This window comes from Podarcis liolepis (assembly GCF_965112155.1).
Source record: "Podarcis liolepis genome assembly, chromosome: 2".
NCBI lineage: Eukaryota > Metazoa > Chordata > Lepidosauria > Squamata > Lacertidae > Podarcis > Podarcis liolepis.
Genome location: NC_139555.1, coordinates 44,730,419 through 44,753,870, shown reverse-complemented (window position 1 = coordinate 44,753,870; position 23,452 = coordinate 44,730,419). Strand labels below are relative to the sequence as shown.

The window sequence follows — 23,452 nt, the reverse complement described above, 5'->3', positions numbered from 1 at the left end:
GAAGGGCTTTTTTTCTGCCTTGTTTTTGCTTTTGGACTGATTTTGCGTCGTGGAGCCGACCTTTCTCCTGATGCCTGCGCCCCCCTTTTGGAACTGGAAGCCGACCTTTTCCCCTTAGAATTCGAACTTTCCCACCCCCCGTGAGGAGCCTACTTAGACTCTGGCGAGCAACTCCGAAACCCCTTGGACCGCTGCCCCCGTGTTTGTCCGGTGGCTCCCCCTCTATCCTCCCTCCCCCCCTCTTTCCTTATATCCTCACATCCTCCGCTTCATTGACATCACTGACCCCCTGATCTCTGACCGCACGTAAGGTATCATTAATAGGATCGGAGCCTGCATTTATGCGGGAATAGACTAAGCTAAATAAGTGGTGGAGAACCAAAGAGAAATCTCCGTGCTACCTGCCCTAACCGGATTTAATTATTTTTTATTGCTCTCTTACCGCTCTTATGTTATCCTTTTCCCTCTTTCTCTAATATTTTGGTATTAGGTAGATGTAAAGATCTATAGATTAGAGGGGAAAGTTTTTCTATACTGTGCAAGGGAGCAACTGTGTACTGAGTGTGAAAACAGACGGGATAGTAGCATACTGATTTAAAAGACAACGGAGATATTACATAGAGAGGGAGGAGAAATAAGTCTGAGAACACAGGAAGAGTGTGCTGATTGAATCAGGGGGCAGGTTATAATCCTCCCCGGTGACAACCAAAATATCCAAGAGTGTGTGTTATTCTGTAGGGAAAATTACAAAACCCTCTAAGTTAATTTATAGTGAGAGGAGGGGAGGGAAATAGGGAAATAGGTAAATAGGCAGATGGCGGGGAGGGACGGGAAGAAGTCTGCGGGAACACCAATGGACAGGAGAACCTCAAGGCAAGAGGAAATAAAAGATCTAGATGCACTATGGTTGAAAATAAAGGAGGAATTCAGACAAAATGAAACACGCATAGAAAAAAAGTTAGAAGAAATGCAGGAATCCTTTGACAAAAAGATCGAAGTTGTCACAGGAGAACTTTCAAATAAGATAAAAGATCTTACAGTTAGAACAAAATCTTTAGAAGAAATAAACAAAAAAGTGCAGAAAGATTTGAGAGACCAGAGGAAGGAAGTTGAAAAAGCCAAAGGAAACTTTGGGGAACTGAGCAAAACTCAAGATCAGGTCTTAGATAATTTAGCCTTGATGGAGATGAAACAAAAGCAGTTAAATTTAAAATTTAGAGGAATAGGGGAAGAAAGAGAGGAAGACATAAAGGGGAAAATGATTAAAGAACTTGCGACGTGGCTTGCACTGAAAGAAGAAGAGGTCGCGCAAATGATAGAAAATGCTTTTAGAATAAAAATAAGACCGAAACAAAACAGATTGAAAAAAGCTCCAGGGGACTGTCTAGTGATTTTCAAATCGATAGAAATGAGAAACATGATTCTGAGAGAAAGTTACCAGAGGAAATTGGTAATTGACGGAAAACCAATTATTATTTTTAAAGAAATTCCAGTTAGACTCCTCCGAAAAAGAGAGGGCTACAAACAAATAGTTGGTATCTTAAGGAAAAATGGTATACAACACAGATGGGAATTCCCAGAAGGGATCTCCTTCTTTTACAAAACGAAAAGATTTAAAATAACGGAAAATCAGGAAGTCAGTAAATTCCTACGTAGATACGGAAAAGATCACGGGGGGTGGGAGAAAGACGTGGAGAGAAGGAGGGAGAGAGAGAGGAAAGAGGGGAGGCGAGCCTGAGGGGGGGACCAGAGAGGGAAGGAGGAGCAGAAGGTGGGGAGGAGGGGGAGGAGGGGGAGGAGGGGGAGGAAGGGGAGGAGGAAGAAACCGAAGAGCAAATAGAAGAAGAACCCAACCGAATTTAAACCGGTAAAACCTAGACTGGGAATTTACTGACTTACTAGCAGAAAAAAATGACAAGGAATCTTAAAATCGTGTCTTGGAATGTAAATGGTTTGAACGAAAAAGCTAAACGGAATAAAATTGCGAATGTGTTGAAAAAGAAAAAAATGGATGTAATCTGTATCCAAGAAACTCATGTAGCTAAAAAGCATAAACATATTTTAACAAACAAGTATTTGGGTACGGAATTTATAAACTCTACGGAGGAGGAAAAAAAAGGAGTGGCAATATATGTGAAGGAAAAATGGGAACCAAAAATTATATACAAAGATGAGGAGGGGAGGATACTAGGGGTTCAAATCAACTTCCAGGGAGAAAAGATTAATGTAGTTAATATATACGCTCCAAATACAAATAGACCTGAGTTTTTTAAGAAATTGGAACAAGCCCTAACAGACTTAGATGACAACAAGACGATACTATTGGGAGACTTCAACGCGGTGCCAGTACCAGAAATTGACAGACAAACTGAAAACAGAAAACGAAATCAAGGAAAGTTACCGAAATCTTTCCAAGATCTGGAAGAAAACCTAGACTTAATAGACATATGGAGACATCTGCACCCAACAGAAAAACAGTTCACCTTTTTTTCAGAAGTGCATAAAAGCTGGGGCAGGATAGATCAGATCTGGACCTCGAGAACACTCACCCTAAGAGCAACAAGTTGTGAAATCCACCCAAGAACATTCTCAGACCATAATCTGATAACTTTAGAAATTAAAGGTGCAACACAGGGAAGCTTCAGATGGAGACTAAATGAATATCTATTAGAAAATGATGAGATCATCGAAAAGGCCAAAATTACCCTAAAAGAGTACTTTGACTTGAATCTGAACACAGGAACAAACATAGAAGTGGTATGGGACGCCAGTAAGGCGGTAGTAAGAGGCTTATTTATTCAGCAAAATAACTATATGAGGAAGATAAGACAGCAGAAGAAGGAAGAAATACTTAAGCAACTAAGAGAGCATGAGAAAAAACTAATAGATCACCCGACGGACGAGCAAAGCATTCGAACAATAAAAATCCTACAAACACAATTTTCGATGCTGACGAGTCAAGAAATTGAATGGAAAATCAAACAAATGAAGCAAAGATATTTCGAGTCAGCGAACAAAATAGGGAAATTCTTGGCCTGGCAACTGAGAAAAAGACAGAAGCAGAATACGATAAACAAAATAAAGGTAGAGGAAGATCTGATAGTAGACCCAATAAGAATACAAAAGAAGTTTCTCGAGTTTTATGAGGAATTATACAAGAAAGGGGAAGAGGATACAACACAAATAGACAGATATTTGAAGAGACATAAAGGGAAGACCATTACAGAGGAAGAAAGACTCCAACTAAACAAGCCCATAAGTATAGAAGAGGTCCAGAATGCCATAAAAAAAATGAAAATAGGGAAAGCGCCAGGCCCGGATGGTCTCTCGGCTAAATATTATAAAGTCTTAGGAAGTCAATTATTACCGACGCTTTGTGATACCATGAATAATATCTTGAGGGGAGGAATAATACCTGAGTCGTGGAGGGAAGCCTTCATAACATTAATTCCAAAACCGGATACAGATAAAATGCATATTAAAAACTACAGGCCAATATCTTTATTGAACAACGATTATAAAATATATGCCGACATTATGGCAAACAGATTAAAAAAATGCCTGATACATCTAATACACAAAGACCAAGCAGGCTTCTTACCGAATAGATTCCTGAAAGACAATGTGAGACACACCATAAATTTAATTGAATATCTGGAAATTAACAATGATATACCAGCGGCTTTGATTTTTATAGACGCAGAAAAAGCGTTCGACAATGTCTCTTGGTCGTTTTTGCTAAAGACCATGGAAGAAGCGGGAATAGAGGGAGAATTTCTGAAAGGAATACAGGCAATATACTCAAAGCAAACGGCCAAACTGGTGATAAACAACACTCTTACAGATACATTCCAAATTGAAAAAGGAACCAGGCAAGGCTGTCCCCTCTCCCCGCTTCTATTCATTATAGTATTAGAAGTCCTGGCAAACATAATAAGATCAACATCTGACATTCGAGGAATCAAAATAGGATCAAGGGAGTATAAATTAAAAGCCTACGCAGACGACCTGATGTTATCTTTAGAAGAACCGCAAAGGAGCATCGAGAAGGCGCTGGAAATATTAGAAGAATATGGCAGACTAGCAGGATTCAAATTGAACAAATCAAAGACCAAGATATTAACAAAGAATTTGAGAAATGAGACAAAAGAAAAATTAGAGAGACAACATGGAATTGAAGTAACCAAGAAAATAAAATATCTAGGTATTTGGCTCACACCCAAAAATATAAATTTAATTGAAGATAATTATACAACGACCTGGAATAAAGTTAAAAAAGACCTGGATGTCTGGAACAGAGTAAACCTTTCGTGGCTCGGCAGGATGGAGGCAATAAAAATGAATATCCTACCTAAGATGTTGTTCCTTTTCCAAAATATTCCAGTTATTAGAGGGACTAAAATATTCAAAGATTGGCAGAAAGTCCTCTCAAGGTTTATATGGCAGGGAAGGAGGCCAAGGATTAGATACAAACTACTTACAGATCGAAAAGAGAGAGGAGGATTGGCGGTACCCAACCTAAGATTGTATTATGAAGCGGCCTGTCTATGCTGGGTGAAAGATTGGATAACTCTGGAAAATAAGGATTTACTGGAACTCGAGGGGGTGGAAAACAGGTTTGGCTGGCATGCCTACCTCTGGTTAAGTAAAGGGAAAGTACATAAGAGCTTCTCGAACCACATTATCAGAGGTCCGATATATGAAGTCTGGGAAAGAAACAGAAAACTGTTAGAACCCAAAACACCCTGGTGGTTGTCCCCAACAGATATTTTATCACTTAAGAAAACAAATTTGGATGAACAAAGCTTAACATATGAAGATCTACTGACAAGTTCCCATGAAGGTTGGAAATTAAGACCGTACGAGGAGTTGAAAGAAAAGTTGAAGGGTTGGCTACATTACCATCAAATCAATGCAAGATGGACGGAAGACAAGAAAGTAGGAATGAGTGAAAAGAAATCAAAATTCCAAATTGAAATAATTGAAAGTAAATCTAAGTTACTATCTAAAATGTATAATATTTTATTAGAACATGACACAAAAGATGTAGAAATTAAAGAAGTTACGGTAAAGTGGGCAAGAGACTTAGGATATAATATAGAACATGAGAAATGGTTAAAATTATGGAACGAGGGAATAAAATTTACAGCAAGTGCGGCAATTAGAGAAAACTTAGAAAAAATGATATACAGATGGTATTTAACCCCAGAAAAACTAAATAGGATGTATAAGACCGGTAACAGGGCCTGCTGGAAATGCAAAACAAATGAAGGGAACTTCATACATATGTGGTGGACATGTGAGGGAATAAAAAAATTCTGGAATCAGATATATGATGAATTAAAAAAGATATTTAGACTCACATTTCCCAAAAAACCAGAGGCCTTTTTACTAGGGATGGTGGGAAAAGAAATACCGGAAAAAGATAAAACCCTGTTCCAATATGCAACAGCCGCGGCTAGAATGCTAATTGCTCAAAATTGGAAAAATCCAACTTTACCAACGGTGAAAGATTGGCAACTGAAACTTTACGGCTTTATAGAAATGGCAAAAATGACGCAAAGAATTAGAAATCAAAAAAATACAAAGTTAAAAGAAGATTGGAATAAATTTATGGTATACATTGAAGGTAATCTTAGTAACTTACCAACTACAGTAGGTCTGACCTAAATCTTCCAATGTTATAAACTAAAAACCTACACCAGCTGTATGACGAAATCATTAAAGATAGAAATCCGAAATCAGGAGGGAAGGAAGTTGTTATTAGCAAATTGTCTGTATGTACTCTTTTTTCTTTCTTTCTTTTTTTACTTTTCTAATTTCTCTTGTTTTCTTTTTTTCTTATTTAATGTTTTTTTTAATGTGTAGTGGATGTGTTTTTCTCTTGGATGTATGTGATGAAGAAAACTTAATAAAAAGCATTTAAAAAAAAAAAAAGACTGTCATTCCAAAAAGAGAGCCTTTTGAACTAACTTCCTTCCCCTGCTATGCCTGTTTCAATGACAGCTCCTGACTTTAGGACTGTGCCTTTAGGAATACTGGGGAGGACCTAAAGGCACATTTTAGGAATATTCATTCCTAATAAATCCCTCTGCAAAACTGTCTATTTGCATCGGAGACCTTTGATGCTGGGACTGTCACTTGATATCTTGTTCACACACAGCTCCACAGCGGCCATGCTCAGAGCAAGGGAAAGCAGGGAACTCGGAAATCACCATGAGGGGTACAGAATAAAGTCTGGTTTCCCTTTCATGTTTCGTGGTTAGAACTTCAAATACCCGTCCACTGAAATTGGAGCAATTTGATTCTAATTTAGTACACATTTTCTTTTTGGGCCTGCTGTTTTGTTGGTACTTCAGATTCACTTCAAGAAGAGCTAAGTAACATTAAAATTACTCACTGCTGGATCTGACATATTGGGCTTTCTTTATGTTCACACAGAAAGTGCACTAGCAGCTTCTCATTAAGTCAATTTGGTTGCTGTGAAATAGTCAAACATACTTAAAAATCAGTCGGCCATCTAATTAGATTCTAACACTTTTAAGTACTTTGTCTCTTCTAACCTCAAGTAGCTGTTCATTGTGAATACAGTGTATGTTTCTACAGTGTTCAGACACTGACACAAAATCCCTTTCTTTGCTGACTTCAGTCATACTTTGGGTTACAGACGCTTCAGGGTGCGTTTTTTGGGGTTATGGACTGCCAAAACCTGGAAGTACCAGAATGGGTTACTTCAGGTTTCAGTGGTCGCGCATGTGCAAAAGCGCCGAATCACGACCCGCATGTGCGCAGACGCGCTGCTGCGGGTTGCGGACGCTGCGGGTTGCGAACATGCATCCCGCACAGATCACATTTGCAACCCGAGTGTCCACCATATAAGGAAGTGACTCAAAAGGAAATATCCTACACCAGGGGTCTGCAACCCGCGGCTCCAGAGCCGCATGTGGCTCTTTTACACCTTTGCCGCGGCTCCGAGGCGGATACTAGCGAGGGGAGGAGGCGCATTGTGCGCCCCAAGACTCCCCACTGTGGCGGGCGCTGTACTGGCTGTGACGTTGCATGGGGGCGGTGCGTGCGTTAGTCACGCACCGTCCCGACGGCACCTTCCCGCCCGCTGTCAGATCGCGGCTCCAGAGATATATTTGTTTTAAATGTCGCAATGGTTTTGCAGCTCCCAGGTTTTTTTTCCTTCGGAAATGGGTCCAAGTGGCTCTTTTTGTCTTAAAGGTTGCAGACCCCTGTCCTACACTAATAACAGTAATAGTTATAGCAGGTTATAGTAAAGCGTGTTCTCCTTCATGGAGAGCACGTGTTGCGGTGGGGGCCGCCAGGACACTCCAAAGTTGGGGGCGGGCTAACTGATCGTTGGCCACTGATGCGATTGGGGCTTCCCTTGTTGTTGGGAAGAAATTAATGTTGCCATTTATTGATTGACAGCCAGAAATGCTAAAACTCCTTGCACGAGGTTAGGGCTTCCTCTTTTCGCCCGTGCAGCGGATTGCCCGTCCCTCCCTCCCTAGAATAGGGTTGTTCGCTTTGACCTTGCTATGTCTGTCATGGGGTCGTCTGCTTTGGAGCGGGAGCCTGGTAGGAGTTTTGTCCATCTGGCTGATTGGCTGGGGCCATTTGGTTTTTGCCTACTGCATAGCAAATCGTCACAACTTGTAAGGTTGCGGTTAGGCATTGGTTTATGGTTTGGTTGGTTGAGGGGCATGGATTGGCTGTGCCTGCCCCTCTAATGCTGCTGCTGCAAGGGATTCCGTTAAAGGAATTGGGGGCTCACTATTGCTTGTCCACTCTGTCAAGGGGGCTCGGGCCATAGCAATGAGCTCCTGGTTGCATTTGGGGTGAGGGCAGATTCCCTGCTCCGCGTAACCCCCAAGTGTATTCCCCCATTCTGACTTTCGCATTGTGCGGAATGTCAGTCTGTCCCCCATGGTGGGGGCAGATAGTCACAACCAATGCCTAAGCAACCACTCACAAATTTGTATTTTAATAAAGTTGTGGCCAAAATTATGCCAAAAACCTTAAACAAAAAATTCTGTGTGATGTGTGAGTTATTGGGGTAGACCTGGGGACCTCGACATGCAATAGTAATGGTTGCACAAGCTTACCACTCCCCCAAACAGTGTATTCAAGTAATACTTCCAGGAGGTGGATTGGTTGTCAAATGTATTTCACTGAGTAACATGCTCGAGGGAGCTCTATATGAACACCCACATCATATTGTAGTATTAGGAAACTGTGCTGACTTTAAAGTAAGGTATCTCTAGACTTTAGTGTAGAACTGGGTGGAACATAACAGTTGTCTTGCTGGATCAGATCCCACAGCAACCAGATGGGCCTCAGGAGCTCACAAGCAGAGCATGATGGAGAAAAGCATCATCTGTGGCATGTTCCCTGCACCTGTTAAACAGAGATTTACTGCTTCAAAGTGCAGAGTTTCCTTTTAACTGTTAGGGATAATAGCAATTGATAGATTGATCCTATATGTGTCTAATTCCTTAGAGCTAGGTAAGGTGGTGAGCATCATAACATATTCTGGCAATGAATCGCATAAGTTAATGATATAATGTGTGAGGAGCGACTTCCTTTTAATGCACAGAACCTCTGGGAACGACAGTGGGGAGAAAGACAATTCCTCTCTGTTCATTATAAAGGGTTGCTGGGATAAAGCTCTGCTTTCCCCTGGTGGATTCTTCCTCAGCAAGGCATCTACCCTAGAAACAATATTAGCCTTAGGTTGTGTACAAACATATACATGCCCATCCCAGGTTTTTTTTCCTTCAGCTGTTCTACAGCAGCTTCTCCACACAGGTGGACATCTTACCCTTTTTTATTCTTAGAGAGCTGAATGTACATTTATTCAATCAACAGCCCAGCCCTATGCATGTTTACTTGAAGATTAGTCCTGCTGTTTTCTATGGGACTGCTTCCCTGGTAAGTGGGTTTAGGACTACTGCCTAAATATTTTTAAAACATTGAAAAGGGGCTTCAGGGAGGAGTGTGTAGGTGAGTTTCTTGACACTGGTTTCCTCTGGATTCTCTTGTAAATGGCAGAACTGGTCAACATGCAGTGTGTGCTTCAATAGTGGGAGTGCCACTCAAACTATGTACAACTCAAAATACACTTAGTGATGTTTTACACCAATTTACCTAGGACAGGCACTAGACTAAGATTCTTGTAAGTTCACCAAACCCCCTCAATCCTTTTTTAAAGATTTGTATTTTGTTGGTTACTTTCCAAGTACTAATTTGTTCTAATAAGGAGGACAGTTTTAATGGTAAGTGAATATATTGTTCCACGCCTCCCCAGCTGAGTAGCTGCACAAGATTCCAGGGGTTGCAGGCATGCTGCTCGGGGTTAATACTTCCTTTGGGAATGAGGCACAATAGATGCTACAGTGTCATTTTGTTATATGCTTTATTTACACATATGTGCAACCTGAGCCTATGTGCCAGCTTATAGCAGCAACAATGAGCCCAGCACCATCCTTTCTCTGATGCCTATTTTGCACTGCAGGGCACAACCCAGCTAATGCTTCCTGATTACACCATTCCCAACTCTAACCCCATAGCCTCTCAGTTTTCGTTTTCTATCTGGGAGGAGAGGGAAGTCTCACATTTGCATTCTCACACCTATTTCCTTTGATCCTGTGTTGTGCCAACACCTAATCCTTTGATGCCTGAACTTTCTAAGTGTTTATGCCCACCAGGCAGTCACCTCACAAAGAGGTGACTTTATTACCTGTCTGACAATTTATTATTGTCTGTCTTTATTAACCATTGTTCCTTTGGCTAAGATTACAATGTCCAATACACAACACAGGAAGTGTGCCTAGGTTCATTAACTCTTCACATATGCTCATTCCAGGGGATTAACAGTGGCTAACTCACATTTTAAATACACATGAGCCTGGTTATTACCAGTCCTAACATACCAGTTTTAATTAAATCATTAAACCCAAGCATTTAGCACCCACAGATCTATAGAAATATTGTTACAGCACCTAGACAAGGTTTCCTTTTATTAGGTAGATTGCTGCTTTATTGCCCAGAATAGCGAGCTGATGGGAGCCAATGGCCGTTAGCATCCCCTCACTTGCTGTGCCTGGATGCAATATGCACCAGAAATTTGGGGAGGTAACACAGAGACCCCAGCTACAGGGAGGGGATGCTATAACCAAGTATGAATGTAAAGAATGTTATAAGAAAAAAGCTGCTCCTTTATCCCTTATGGGTATCCAAGAGCCCATACAGAGTCCTCATGTAGGTTTCTGTCGGTAGGAGAAAATAACAGAGCCAACCAGAGAGTATTGAGAAGCAAAGCAGCTATCTTTATTAAACTGTTGCAACTCCCCCCACGCAGGGATGGAGGAGAGGAACCCAAAACCCAGAACACTGGTGTGCAAGCTCTTATATAGACTTTTGAAACTGCCTACCCTTTAGCTCTAAGGGACGTAGGTGGTGCTTTGGGTTAAACCACAGAGCCTAGAACTTGCTGATCAGAAGGTCAGCGATTCGAATCCCCGTGACGGGGTGAGCTCCCGTTGCTCGGTCCCAGCTCCTGCCAACCTAGCAGTTCAAAGGCACGTCAAAGTGCAAGTAGATAAACAGGTACTGCTCCAGCTAGAAGGTAAACGGCATTTCCGTGTGCTGCTCTGGTTCGCCAGAAGTAGCTTAGTCATGCCGGCACATGACCCGGAAGCTGTACGCCGGCTCCCTCGGCCAGTAAAGCGAGATGAGCGCCGCAACCCCAGAGTCAGCCACGACTGGACCTAATGGTCAGGGGTCCCTTTACCTTTTATCCTATAGCTCAAGACCACCCCCCAAAACATCATACATACATCACAGAAAGAGGTGGTCCCCAGCAGAAATTTAAGTGTATTGCCAGGACACCTGATAATGCCTTATCTGATTGCCTTATCTGGGTAGCCTGGCCATTCCTTTGAGATGGTAAATACTTAGTTCCTGAATCTCTTACGCATATTGATAGTGTGCTCAGCTTAACAAATACTTGCCAGACTGTATTTACAGGGAGGTGTAAACCCTACAGTCCAAAGACAATTGGAAAGCTTTTCCCATTTCCTTCCTCCTTGCAGAGAAATATTTGAGGTCAATTTGGCAGAGTCAAAATGGCTTCAGGATTGTTACTATTTCAGACACGTGGTTTATATACTTATGTATGTGTTTGCCTTGTACATTTATGAACATTTATTTTTTATATATAAGACCTTGGAATTCCTATAACAAGAAAAAGAAGGTTTCAGTTTACAACTTCAGATCATAAAGTCCTTTTTACGGATCATTTATATTTGATGTGAGACTTAATGTTGTGTACATGAATTTATCTAAAGTCTAGCATTCAACCATTCTTAAGATAATAAAGTCATATGACTGTTCCTTCCTCTTCTTCTTTTTCTTGAAGGCCCTGAAACAAAAGCCATGTTAAACAACAGAGGTCCTCGTTATAAACGCAGCAAAATAGAACAACGTCTGAATATTGATATATTCTTTTGCGTGGGGCTGCTCTTCATCATGTGTCTCACTGGAGCACTAGGTATGAAGTAATGATGGAAACTTTGTTCCTGCATTTCAAGAAGCCTTTGCAATAGGGATGTGCTTCACTGCTAAAATTAATAGCTTATTTTTGGTGGGCTTCCTAGATTGCTGCTGAGAGAACCAATTGCTTTCAATATGTAGCAGGGAAAAGGATTGCTTTGTAGCAATTTTACGATAATCCTGTCCTACTGCGACCACGATTTGCTGGGGTGTCAAACTCTGATGAAAACAAGTCTATTGAGCCTTCCACAAATAAATATTTGGCAGGGCATGTAAAGGTTCCTGTAATTGTATCCTGGTTTCTAAGTGGCAATACACAAGTGAGTTACAAAACACTGCACTATGCGTTGCAAGGTTTCATAGTGAGTTTCTTTTTCCCAGCATAGAGTGCCCTGGAGAAATCTGGCATGACATGGCAGTAAGCCAGTCAATTAACCAGACTAGTACTGAAGGACCCAGAAGTGAAGAATCCTCTTCAGCTGAACAACAGCACAGATTTAATTATTATATTTTACTGTTGGTACTTCAGCTCAAAATGAGTTTCTTGACTTAACTGACATTGCAACTTGATCGGTTTTCCGGGTGGATGGTGGATGTTCATCAGAAAAAGGAAAGAGGTTCAGGCCAGGTGGGATGAAAATGCAGAAACCTTTACAAGCCTATTCAGAAACAGGGACAGCTCAAGTTATGCTGGAGCCCTAAGCTACGTTAAATTTAAGAGGCCCCATAGCATTACCAAAAGATGTGTATTATTCTAACAGAAAGGGAAATGAAAATAGAAATAATATTTTTTTTATATTTGCAAATATCCTGGTACCTAGTCAAGGATGCAACTAAAAATTGACACTAACAAAAGCACTGATCTTGCAATAGGCCTGGTTTTTTAACCAATTGTATGCAACGTGAAATAAAGTGACTCTTTCTATTTAGAGGCCCTTCATAAGATGAAGGCCCTAAACTGTAACTTTGTTAGCTTGCATATAAATAAATCCAGGCATGCTCAGAAGTACAACGCATTGCATTCAATGAGGCTCACTCCCAGTTAAATGGGCATTGGATTGCACCCTTGCTTGTCAAAGATATTAACATGAATTAGCATTGCTCTCTGAAGCTTCATCCCACCAGAAGTTCACCAGATCTTCTTGCTCAGCTTTGCTCAGCTTTTCAGACGTACCTTTTGGTTACTAGAGAACAAGAGCAGCTTTGCCTTCTTTTTTCTTTTTTTTTTAAATCAAAATGTTGATAATGTTTAATTTTGGGGGTTTTAATATTGCATTTTAATACAAAGATATTTACTATATTTTGACCTGTTATGAGGACTTTGGTCAAAAAGCAAGCTGTAGGTCTATTTAAAAAAGTAGACATATGAATCACCTATTAATTTCAGACAAAATCCAGTTTCCCAACATTTATTTTCTGAATATTTTAAAATCAGAAAGAATACCTTGTTCGATGCTGGCATTGGAAGGGACCTTAAAGGCTGACTAGTCCAGTCCCCTGCTCCATGCAGGAAATACACTGCTACATCATCCCTGATAGTTTGTCTGACAGCACTCATAATAATAATAATAATTTATTATTTATACCCCACCCATCTGGCTGGGTTTCCCCAGTAAAAATGTCAAAGTTCCCTAGAGTGTAAATCCTTGTTTGAGCCATGAAATAAAGATAGTATGAACAATTCTAGGGAGTGAACAATAGTTTCTATAATTATTGCAGAAAGTTACTTAGGGCAGAACATTTCCACCATAAGTGGAAGTAAGTGCCTTTTGTAGCAGAAGTTCTCCAACAGTTGGGACTGTAGGTTGTTAGGTTGTGTGGCAGTTCTATACCATCTATGTATTGTCTTAAGAGAAGTCTCACTAACTGGTACAGAGACAGATTTAAATTATTTCTGAGACCATAACCCAGACCACACAGAATCCACTATGATTATCCATAAGTCTTCCTCCCAGTTACTTTTCAAACCTGACAAAGACTCCAACTGTGTATTTAGAAGAATTGCAAATAGCCCAAGGTGGTATCTAGAGGATGATCTACAAAGCAATGCAAATCTACACACACACAAAGCAACCCAGCCACACCCACATTAAACTACTGTACTGCAGATTTAAATGGTCCAGCTTCTTATATGCATTCTTATTTTACTTCTGTGTGATTGCTGCTAAAGTTTGTGTTCCTACTTAACAGGTAGTATGTGAATTGAGTAATCGCCGTTGTTCCCAGTGTGCACTTTTCCAGGTTTATTCTTCTAAAGTAGTTTGTATTTTTATGCAGGTCATGGCATTTGGAACGGGCACTTCTTAGAATACCCCTTATTTGTCATTCCTGATATAAATGGCAGCTATCTCGCTCCAGCTCTTGCGGGTTTCTACATGTTCCTGACAATGATAATCCTCTTACAGGTGGGAAAATATTTATTGCTAATGAGGAAATAGGTTTAAGACTGAGGATTAAGTCTGATTGAAATTGGGTTGGAGGCAAGGGTGCTTTCTTCCAAGTAATTGATAAGCTTATGCTGTAAACTGTGTAAATTCTACTCATGTAAAAACACCAGGCAGGCCCCACAAATAACCCAGAGATGCATATTAAATAAAAGGACACATTCTACTCATGTAAAAACACGTTGATTCCAAGACCGTCCGCGGGCCAGATTTAGAAGGCGATTGGGCCGGATCCAGCCCCCAGGCCTTAATTTGCCTACCCATGTACCAGCCCATCTCACTGTAAGCATCGCTGAAGTAATCATATGAAGCACTTTGAGCATGCAAAAGTACTATATAAATTCTCTGTTACTTTTCCAGCAGACAGAACATTATTAGGGACTGAGAGGAATGTTTCGGTGTTAGCATTAATCCTCCCAGCCGCATCCTACAAAATTACTGCAGGACTTTAGAACATTGCTGTAGACTATTTGGCTTCTCCTTGTTTATAGGAAATATTCTTCCTGTCTCCCTTTATATACTAGAAACCTAATATATAAAACAAATGACCCAACCAGACATTGCTTTGGGAGCCCCATGATCAGGTATCCTGTGTTGCTACTTTTTCAAAAGGCTGAAGTAGTGTATGCGGGTGGGGAGAATCAGATCACAGCTGCCCCGCCAAAAGAGGAGGATGTTGTTTTTACCTTTTCTACTATAGCCTTTTCTCCGTGCAGATCACACCATCACTGAGCTGCTATTTGCTTTGTGGAGCAAAACATGCAGGTTTATGTGGGTAACGTTGTAAACAAAATCTGCCCTTTTTCTCTTATGAGGTATCCAAGAGCCCGTATAGAGTCCTTACATGGGTTTCCTATTGGTAGGAGAAAATAACAGAGGTCACCCAGAGAATATTGAGAAACAAAGAAGCTAGTAAGCCTGATCATTATTGTTCTCCTGCAACAACGTGCTCCCCTCACACACAGGAAAGGAGGAGGACCCAGAACCAAGGTGTGCCTGCCCTTATATAGACATTTTAAATTCCCTGCCCTGGAGCTCCAGACCACCCCCCACAAACATCATACCTACATCACAGAAAAGGTGGTCTACAACAGAAATTTGAATGTTGTTGCTTTCCCTGTCTGTCCGGTTTTCTGATAATGCCTTACCTGATTGCCTTTCCTGGTAGTCTGCCCATTCCTTTGAAAAGGTGATTACTAAATTCCTGTAATAAGGAAGGTTTTTTTCACCTCCTCCTTCCTTGCAGAGAAGCATTTGGTCAGCTTGGGAGTCAAAATGGTTTTAGGACTGTCTACCTGTGCTGCTTCAGACATGTGGCTTATATTTATTTGCTTGGTTTATTTATGAACATTTATTATATATCTAAGAACTTAAAATTCTTATTTCAGTAGCAGTAGCTTCTGCCCTTTGGAGAAGATACAGCTCCAGGGACCAAATCTGGACTGGAGAGAAAGCATAAAAGGAAAGGCCAGATGTCCCATTTACACTAGGACTTATCAGGAGGTCTCTCACCACAGCTCCTCTCAGCCCATTTAAAGCTTTTAGATAAATACAACACTGGTCCTGAAGGTTGGAGGAGTTTCCATAGTGGCATTTGATATGGTGCTGGGGCAGAAACCAGAAAGAGGAAATGTAGGGTTGCCATATTCCCCAAATGAAAATCAGGAAATATTCTTTTTTTTAAAAAAATAGCCCTACTTGCCATACGTCCAAGTTTCCCCAGACATTTTGTTGATTTAGCGAAAATCTGCCTGGATCCCATCCCGATTTCTAGGATGGCAGCCCTAAAGGTTAGTGTTAGGGTGCTCACACACATGTGTAGAGGAGCTCATTTAATCCATTATGCTAATAGTCTTCTTTTGGTTTTCAGTAGCAAGTTAACTCACCTCAGCTGTTAAAGGTGCAGGAGCCCTGTCCTCCATTTTATCTTTTCAACTAATTGATACTTCAACCAACAAAGTTCAACAAAACCGGCTAACGAAAAGAATAAATAATTCTCATGACACTAAATAATAACACTGAATATCAGTATCGGTGTAGGGATAAAAAGATAAATTGGGATTGAGATGTGTCCAGGTAGTGATATTTGAGGCCCATGTGAGAGATAAGAAAAAGACATTTATTTTCCATTTTATTGTAGTAGCTGATGGAATGTAAATAAATAAATAAATAAATAAATATGGTTATGAATGACAAACAACCTTCTGAGCTGTTTTTAAAACTCCAAAGGGAAGCTATATTTTACATTAGAAATGTAACTGTGCCCATTCAGCAAGGGCGGGGAGGGAGAGAGGACATATTTTGTTTTTCATAACAAATACGAGCAATGTAAGCTTGTCCTTACAGACTGTGTTTAAGATGATTATTAGCTTTCCAGAAGATACCTCTGGGAGTTTGACCTCATATACAGTTAATATGTCTGTGTATCATTACCACATGAATACTGCATGTCTATTTCCTAGATTTATAGGTCACCCCATAGCAAAAAACTCTCCAAATTAGGAAGATGTAAAGGCTGTAGCAAAATTTGAAACATCTAGAAAAACAAACATGTACTTTCCTGGTGTTCAAGGGCATGAAAGTAGGCACCAAGTAGGCACCAAGTAGGTTTCCCAGAGGAGGGCATTCCACCACTGGGTAGCCACTCCTGAAAAGCCTCTTTCACTCATTACCAGGTGCCACACCTCACATGTTCCTCTGACAAGTCAATAGGTTTATTGTTCTAGTTGACGGTCATGACACATTCCTCTCATGACAATCTCTGGGTACATGTCGAAAGAGGCAATCCTTCAGATGTTGTGGTCCCAAACTGTGAAGGGTTCTGAAGGCCGAAGCCAGGCTTTTGAAGTGGGCCTGGAAACAGACTGAAGACTAATCCACACTTCTTGTCCCGTACCTAGAAAGAACAAGTCTGAGCAGTTGTCTCCTTCTCCCACTCCTTTCCAAGGAAAAGCCAACTCCTTGTCCCACTCCTTTCCAAGGAAAAGCCAACTGCTACACTCTTGTATGGAAAAAAATTCTGGCTGTGGCTGACTTCTGTTGCATAGTCATGCATCCTTGTCCTGTAGTATGAATCTCTTGGCAGTACATCACTCCTCTATAAAGGTGGAAAGTTATTTGGTTCTCAGTAGCAGTTCATTTCAATGTCCAAATCTCTTTTGTTCTTTTTGCTGTCAACTTTTATCTACTGGGTTTTTTAGTTAGTTCCCTCCAGGAAGTCTTGTTAGAGCAGCCAGCATGAAATCTTGCTTCCAACGAATTTCTAACATTCTGGGCAATGTTCTCTTTCAGATTTTGATCCCCATTTCCCTCTATGTATCCATTGAACTAGTCAAGCTAGGTCAAGTCTTCTTGATTCATAATGATATCGACCTGTACAATGAAGAGCTAGACTTACCCATACAGTGTCGAGCACTAAATATCACTGAAGACCTGGGGCAAATTCAGTACATATTCTCTGACAAAACAGGGACCCTGACGGAGAATAAGATGGTGTTTCGACGTTGTACAATTGATGGGAGAGAATTCTCACATCAGGAAAATGGTAAGACGTGTACTGTCTCTATAACCCTGGGCTACATTGAATGTGAAACATGGTCTTTCTGCCATATAATCTGGAAGTTGCTTTGGAAGACAAATGATCTTAGCTTCCTTCCCTCTTTAAAAGCCATGTTTAGCACATACAGATGTAAAGAAAGTTTATGAGATCCAGTGTGTTGTAGTGGTTAAGAGCAGTAGACTCGTAATCTGGTGACCGGGTTCGCGTCTCCGCTCTTCCACATGCAGCTGCTGGGTGACCTTGGGCTAGTCACACTTCTCTGAAGTCTCTCAGCCCCGCTCACCTCACAGAGTGTTTGTTGTGGGGGAGGAAGGGAAAGGAGAATGTTAGCCGCTTTGAGATTCCTTCGGGTAGTGGTAAAGCAGGATATCAAATCCAAACTACTCCTCCTCCTGAGCAGCTTTACCTGTATCCCGCAGCAGTCACTGAGGAGGTGGGAGATGTAGACTGCACAACCAGGCCATTTGAAGGGGATTTGTGCCGCCCCCCCCCCCTGTCTGCAGGTAGGGAGGCTGGGTCACATAGTACAGCCATCTGGCAGCAGAGGAGCCTCCGGCAATTGGAACCTTTGTGACCCATTTCTTCAACTCCCACCTTCCCCTTTGCCCACTCTCCAGCTATATGCAGGGCTATGTAGGGGTACGAGTACTAGATAGCCCTGTTCCCAACCTGAATTTTATGCATGAAATAAGTGGGTGAAGCAAGCCCAGGATGCCAGAGACAAAGGTGCTTAGGCTGTTGTGTGTTTCCTTGTTTCATTGAGATCCTTGCTTTATTTATTATATATCCTGCTTTTATTCCAAGCAGCTCAATATGGCATACATTCTTCTCCCCCTCACCTTTTTCTCCTTCCAACAATCCTGTGAGGGAGGTGAGGCTAGGAGCTGGTGATGGGTCCAAGGTTCACATCTGAGTGGGGATTTGCATCCTCGTCTACCAGATCCAAGTCCAACTCTTCAACCACTACACTACATTGACCTGGGCTAAGAGCTCTGCTTGTGCACTGCTCCTACACATTATGCTCATGCACATGCTGACACTCTGCACTTTGTCCTCCATTGGTGAGGACAGAATCATGGCCTTGCAACCTTCAGGGGGTCTGGTTTGAGGAGGTCTGCATGAAGTTGGACAGAAGTATTGTCTGAGAGTCCCTTCAAATAATGATGGTGGTAATGCAGCACATTTATTTTATCTCTTATAGCCAAGAGACTTGAAACGTACAAGGAGTTGGATTCAGATACTGAAGACTGCGTGAAACATTTGAGTCTACCTCCAAACAATAGTGGAGAAATTCTCAGGCAGAACAGCACTGCTAAGCCCTTGAGGAGGTGGCAGAGTGCTCGGGCTCGGTTTCAGGGACACACAAGGCAGAGATCTCTGGGTGGCATCTCTCAGTCTCAAGTGGCATTTAGCAGTACCATTGTAAGTAAGACCTTTTGCTTCTTTTAATTATAAAGTCTTTAGGAATAGATCAGAACAAATGGCAATCTGGAGAAAACTGGTATTGCCTTTTGTTCCAATTGAGCGCCTAAAGAGCAGTTTCCCCAGCGGAGAAGCAGCAAGACAAAAGGAAGTGTGAATAAGCCCTAAGCTCCAGCTAAAATACACACACGACAACAACAGACTAAATATTTTTAAAGCATAACAGCAGTAACAAGTTTTCCTTTGTAGTGTGTGGTTCTTTTTTTAAAAAAATGCACACTAGCGGGCTGCGTTCAAATGTTCGTCATGGTTTCTATAAATACTAAGCAAAACATTGATTCATGCTAAAAGACACCATGTTCATACCCCCCCCAAAGGTTCGTGCAGTACAGTTTATGGGTTTTGCTTACGAAATGTCAGGTTTCCTAGCGCTATGTGCAAGGCATAAAAAGTGGTAGCCTCAGGTAGAATGACAAATGGAAGAATTTAACACTGCTGAGAAGATGCAGTAGTTCCTGACTAAAGGTCAGTACAACATCTCCTGCAAACACCTGCCTCTTAAGCCTATTGCCAAGAAATCTGATAAGCGGCAAAAGAGCACATCTGATGTTGAGGTTTTAATAGAAAGCGTTTGCACTAGCAGCTGTCAAAGGAATCACCAAAATTAAATCCAGACTTTTTAAAAGAAAAACTTTGAGGCAACAGTCCTGATCCAGATGCTTGTGGGCAGATCTGCACAGGCAATTGTGGCCCCCTCTTTCTCACTTAGCCATAAGAGATTTTCAAAGCTCCCTTGTGTTGGGGATTGAAAAAGTGAGAGAAATTACCCTTGCATGCATTCAAACTGAACTCTCCTGTGCTTGCTCAAAGGAGCTTCCCAAATTGGCCACAATCCACAAGTCAAGTCCTGCTTATGTCCACCTTGGTTGACAGGGATGCCAGTCTCCACTGCTGTAGTTCCCCTTCTGGCCCTAGTACTTATAAGGTCTTCTGCCAGGCCAGGGGTCAGTGTCATCAGACATCTGCTAACGTTTTGACACACCAAGGCTGACAGGACCTTCTAGCTGTCACAGCCAGATGAGTGGCAGTGAGGCACCAGTGATGCTGCCAGCAACCCTAACCAGAGGGAGGCACCAGCGTCAGGCAGCAAAGGCTGGGATATGGTAAAGAGAAGCAAATTTTTGACTTTATATGCACCATTCAACCTGCCCTGAACCCCCTAAGGTAGCCTGTGCTGCCCTCAGGTGTGGTGGAGGATGCCATGAGACTGAAAGCTGGTCTGGACATCCTCTGTAGGGAATTGGGGAGGGGGCATCTTATCCTTTGCCTCAGGTGGCAAAAAGCCTTGGGTGGGCCATGGGCTTAACTTCCTTCTCACAATCCCTGCCATTTCTCTGACTCTTTAGTACCCGCTGGTTTTGAAGCTGATAATAACACTGTGATTCTGTACGCGCAATGTTCTTTGAAACTCTAGAACACCCAGCAGAAGGTTGTTTTTCGCACAATCCTAACAATGTGAAGATTTTTTTTTAACTGAGTAACGTGTATTCCAGGAGAAGGACGTGACCCCAGATAACAGGCTGCTGATGAAAGTGAGAAATGCATCGTGCCAGATTGAACCTTTGACACCATTTATGTTTGCAAAGACCACCTCCTCCATCACAGACTTTTTTCTTGCTCTGACCCTCTGCAACACTGTTGTGGTCTCCACAGCAACCGATCCAAGACAAAGGGTAATCTCTCACTTTAACGTCTCTTTTAGGAAATGAGTTGAATTTAATAAAAGACTTGAGAGCTTTATGATGACAACTTACTTGGGGAGGTAAAAAAAAAGTCTGCTTTTGGGGGAAAGGTAAAAAAAAAAAGTCTGCTTAAGGGTAGGGGGGTTTCTCCTTTAGTCTGCAATAATTCTGCAGAATCCTCGCTCTGTCTCCCTTCGTATTTCCTGCCTAACAATTTATCCTCATGTCCCTTCTCTAAAGTCTCTAAAGACTTCTCTAAAGTCTCTCAGCCCCACTCACCTCACAGAGTGTTTGTTGTGGGGGAGGAAGGGAAAGGAGAATGTTAGCCGCTTTGAGACTCCTTAAAGGGAGTGAAAGGCGGGATATCAAATCCAAACTCTTCTTCTTCTTCTTCCCTAAGGAATATGCTAATTTGAAAGTGAAATAGTATTCCCCTATATTTCTTGATTATGGCTGCAAACATCAATTGATTAATTGGCATGATTAAATGATAAAAGCCTTAATTGCAGCTTCTAAATGCATTCCAGTTCATCAGGGTAGTTGCTTCCTTTGTAAAACAGATTTTTTTTTTTATGAGCTTCTGAAAAAAAACACTCTTGCTTGAGCCAAGGCGTATGGAGCTCAACCTCCTCCTCCTCCATATGACCCCAGTGCCACCCACTTGTTTCCATGCCTTGCAAAAGGAGGTTCTGAATGTTATGAATAAGCCATAGATACCCATTCGAAGGGTATGTTATGTTTTAAATTATGCCTGAAAGGCACAGGGTGGGTGGGTGGATAAACATAACTCAGAAATCACTAGTTTAAACACACATCCCTAGGACTTTCAGCAGGGTCCCCTAAGCCTCAGTGTTACCTTTGGAGACTGGGGGCTGCCATGAGGATAACAGGAAGGGAACGTCAGCTTCCTCCAGCCTCATCACACACTCCAAGCTCAGAATCCAGCCCAATAAATGGGAGCCTTTTGCCTCTTTTCTTTTCTTAAATTCTTTGTGAACACATAATGGAAGAATAGCTGTCGCCTTCATTTAGGATCACCAGAAAAAGCACTGTTAATATATGCAAATTGATTAATTAACTGAGTAACTAGTTAAAAGTGAGGTAATTCACTGATTTGAAATAGCTTGGTTGACAGCCTTGTTTTTGTATACGGCAGGGTTCTCAAAGGTACATGTTGCTGTTTAATTATCTCTGTACCTTTGCTCTTTGTAAATTGTTTCAATCTTCATCTCCTTCTCTGATACTAAGAATATAAACCAAACAAACAAAACCCCTCTTAAATCTAGATGCTCCCTTAAGGAGCCCCTCATTGTACCTAGAGACATCACCTGATGCATACATCTTTGTCGTATGGTGATAGCAGTGTTCTACTGGTTAGAAAATGCCCCCCCCCCTTGTGTTGTAGTACATAATTTCAGCTATAATTAATCCTGATTCCCTCTTTTCTTTCAAGGTTACCATTCCGTCACCGATGAAACCATCAGCACTATCCCTGGAGAAAATTCACCAGCTGTTCCAGCGTCTAAAGCTGGCAAGCCTCAGCCAGTCTCTTTCATCAGCTCAGTCAAATTCAGACTTAGGAGAGAGTTTGACTACAGAAACCACCAGAGTCTGTGCTGACTCCGAAACAAAAGATTATTTTTCTTCTCAAAGCTGTTCCACTTTAGCAGATGATTACAGTTTTAGAAGAGATTCAGTCACTGAGAAAGACACCTTTGGGGACAGCGATCCCATTCCAGCGGAGATCTGTGGGGCGGCTTACCAGGGAGCTTCCCAAGTAGAGTTTTGTTATGAGGCTGAAAGCCCAGATGAAGCTGCTCTTGTCCATGCAGCCCGGGCTTACCAGTTTACATTAGTGTCCAGGACTGCTGAACAAGTGACTGTGAGGCTGCCAGAGGGCACCCTCCTGACCTTTGACCTCTTGTTCACTTTGGGATTTGACTCCAACAGAAAAAGAATGTCGGTGGTGGTGAGGCATCCCCATACTGGCGAGATAATTGTCTACACCAAAGGGGCTGACTCTGTCATAATGGACTTATTGGAAGAACCTTCCAGAGGTAATTTTTTGCATTTGCCAAGAAACTATCTATTGAGAATGTGTAGCCTAGGTTGCATGAAATATAGATCCTGTCTACAAAACTACAATGTAAGTAAAAGTGTTAACCATGCAAGCCATAGTGCAGAGAGAGCATGAGTAGGCAAACTAAGGCCCGGGGACCGGATCTGGCCCAATCGCCTTCTAAATCTGGCCCGCAGACGGTCCGAGAATCAGCTTGTTTTTACATGAGTAGAATGTGTCCTTTTATTTAAAATGCATCTCTGGGTTATTTGTGGGGCATAGGAATTCGTTCATTATTATTTTTTCAAAGTACAGTCCAGCCCCCCACAATGTCTGAGGGACAGTGGACTGGCCCCCTGCTGAAAAAGTTTGCTGACCCCTGTATAACATGTAGAGCAGCCTAATTGGGAAGCCAAAATGAATAGGCTTTATGAGATCTGCAATAATACCACAATTATCTTGCACACTGTGATGCTCTAACTATTGGGCCAGATAGGCAGTGACATCCAGACTTGCCGTTGCCTTGCAGCTCCCCCCTGGGGAAACCAGTTCTTTACTGCTGCACTGGAACAAATGTCAATTGGGTTTTCTTCAGATTGACTTTCACTCCAGATTGGGTTTTCTCCAGATTGACTTATTAGTAAACAGCGGGTTTTCCTGGGGA

General features: G+C 41.8%; 2 protein-coding genes across 2 annotated transcripts in view; both read left to right on the top strand.

Moving 5' to 3' along the window:
• The window catches only part of SLU7 (SLU7 homolog, splicing factor), a 317,865-nt gene that overhangs the window by 216,020 nt on the left and 78,393 nt on the right, over positions 1–23,452 (top strand). The gene's annotated exons all lie outside the window — the stretch shown is intronic.
• Positions 1–23,452, top strand: part of ATP10B (ATPase phospholipid transporting 10B (putative)) — a 59,090-nt gene that overhangs the window by 16,230 nt on the left and 19,408 nt on the right. Inside the window, exons 5-10 of the mRNA XM_083481760.1 lie at positions 11,429–11,560; positions 13,840–13,967; positions 17,298–17,550; positions 18,767–18,987; positions 20,541–20,720; positions 22,183–22,786. Of these exons, the coding sequence (XP_083337886.1) occupies positions 11,429–11,560; positions 13,840–13,967; positions 17,298–17,550; positions 18,767–18,987; positions 20,541–20,720; positions 22,183–22,786 (1,518 nt within the window). The remainder of the gene's footprint in view (positions 1–11,428; positions 11,561–13,839; positions 13,968–17,297; positions 17,551–18,766; positions 18,988–20,540; positions 20,721–22,182; positions 22,787–23,452) is intronic.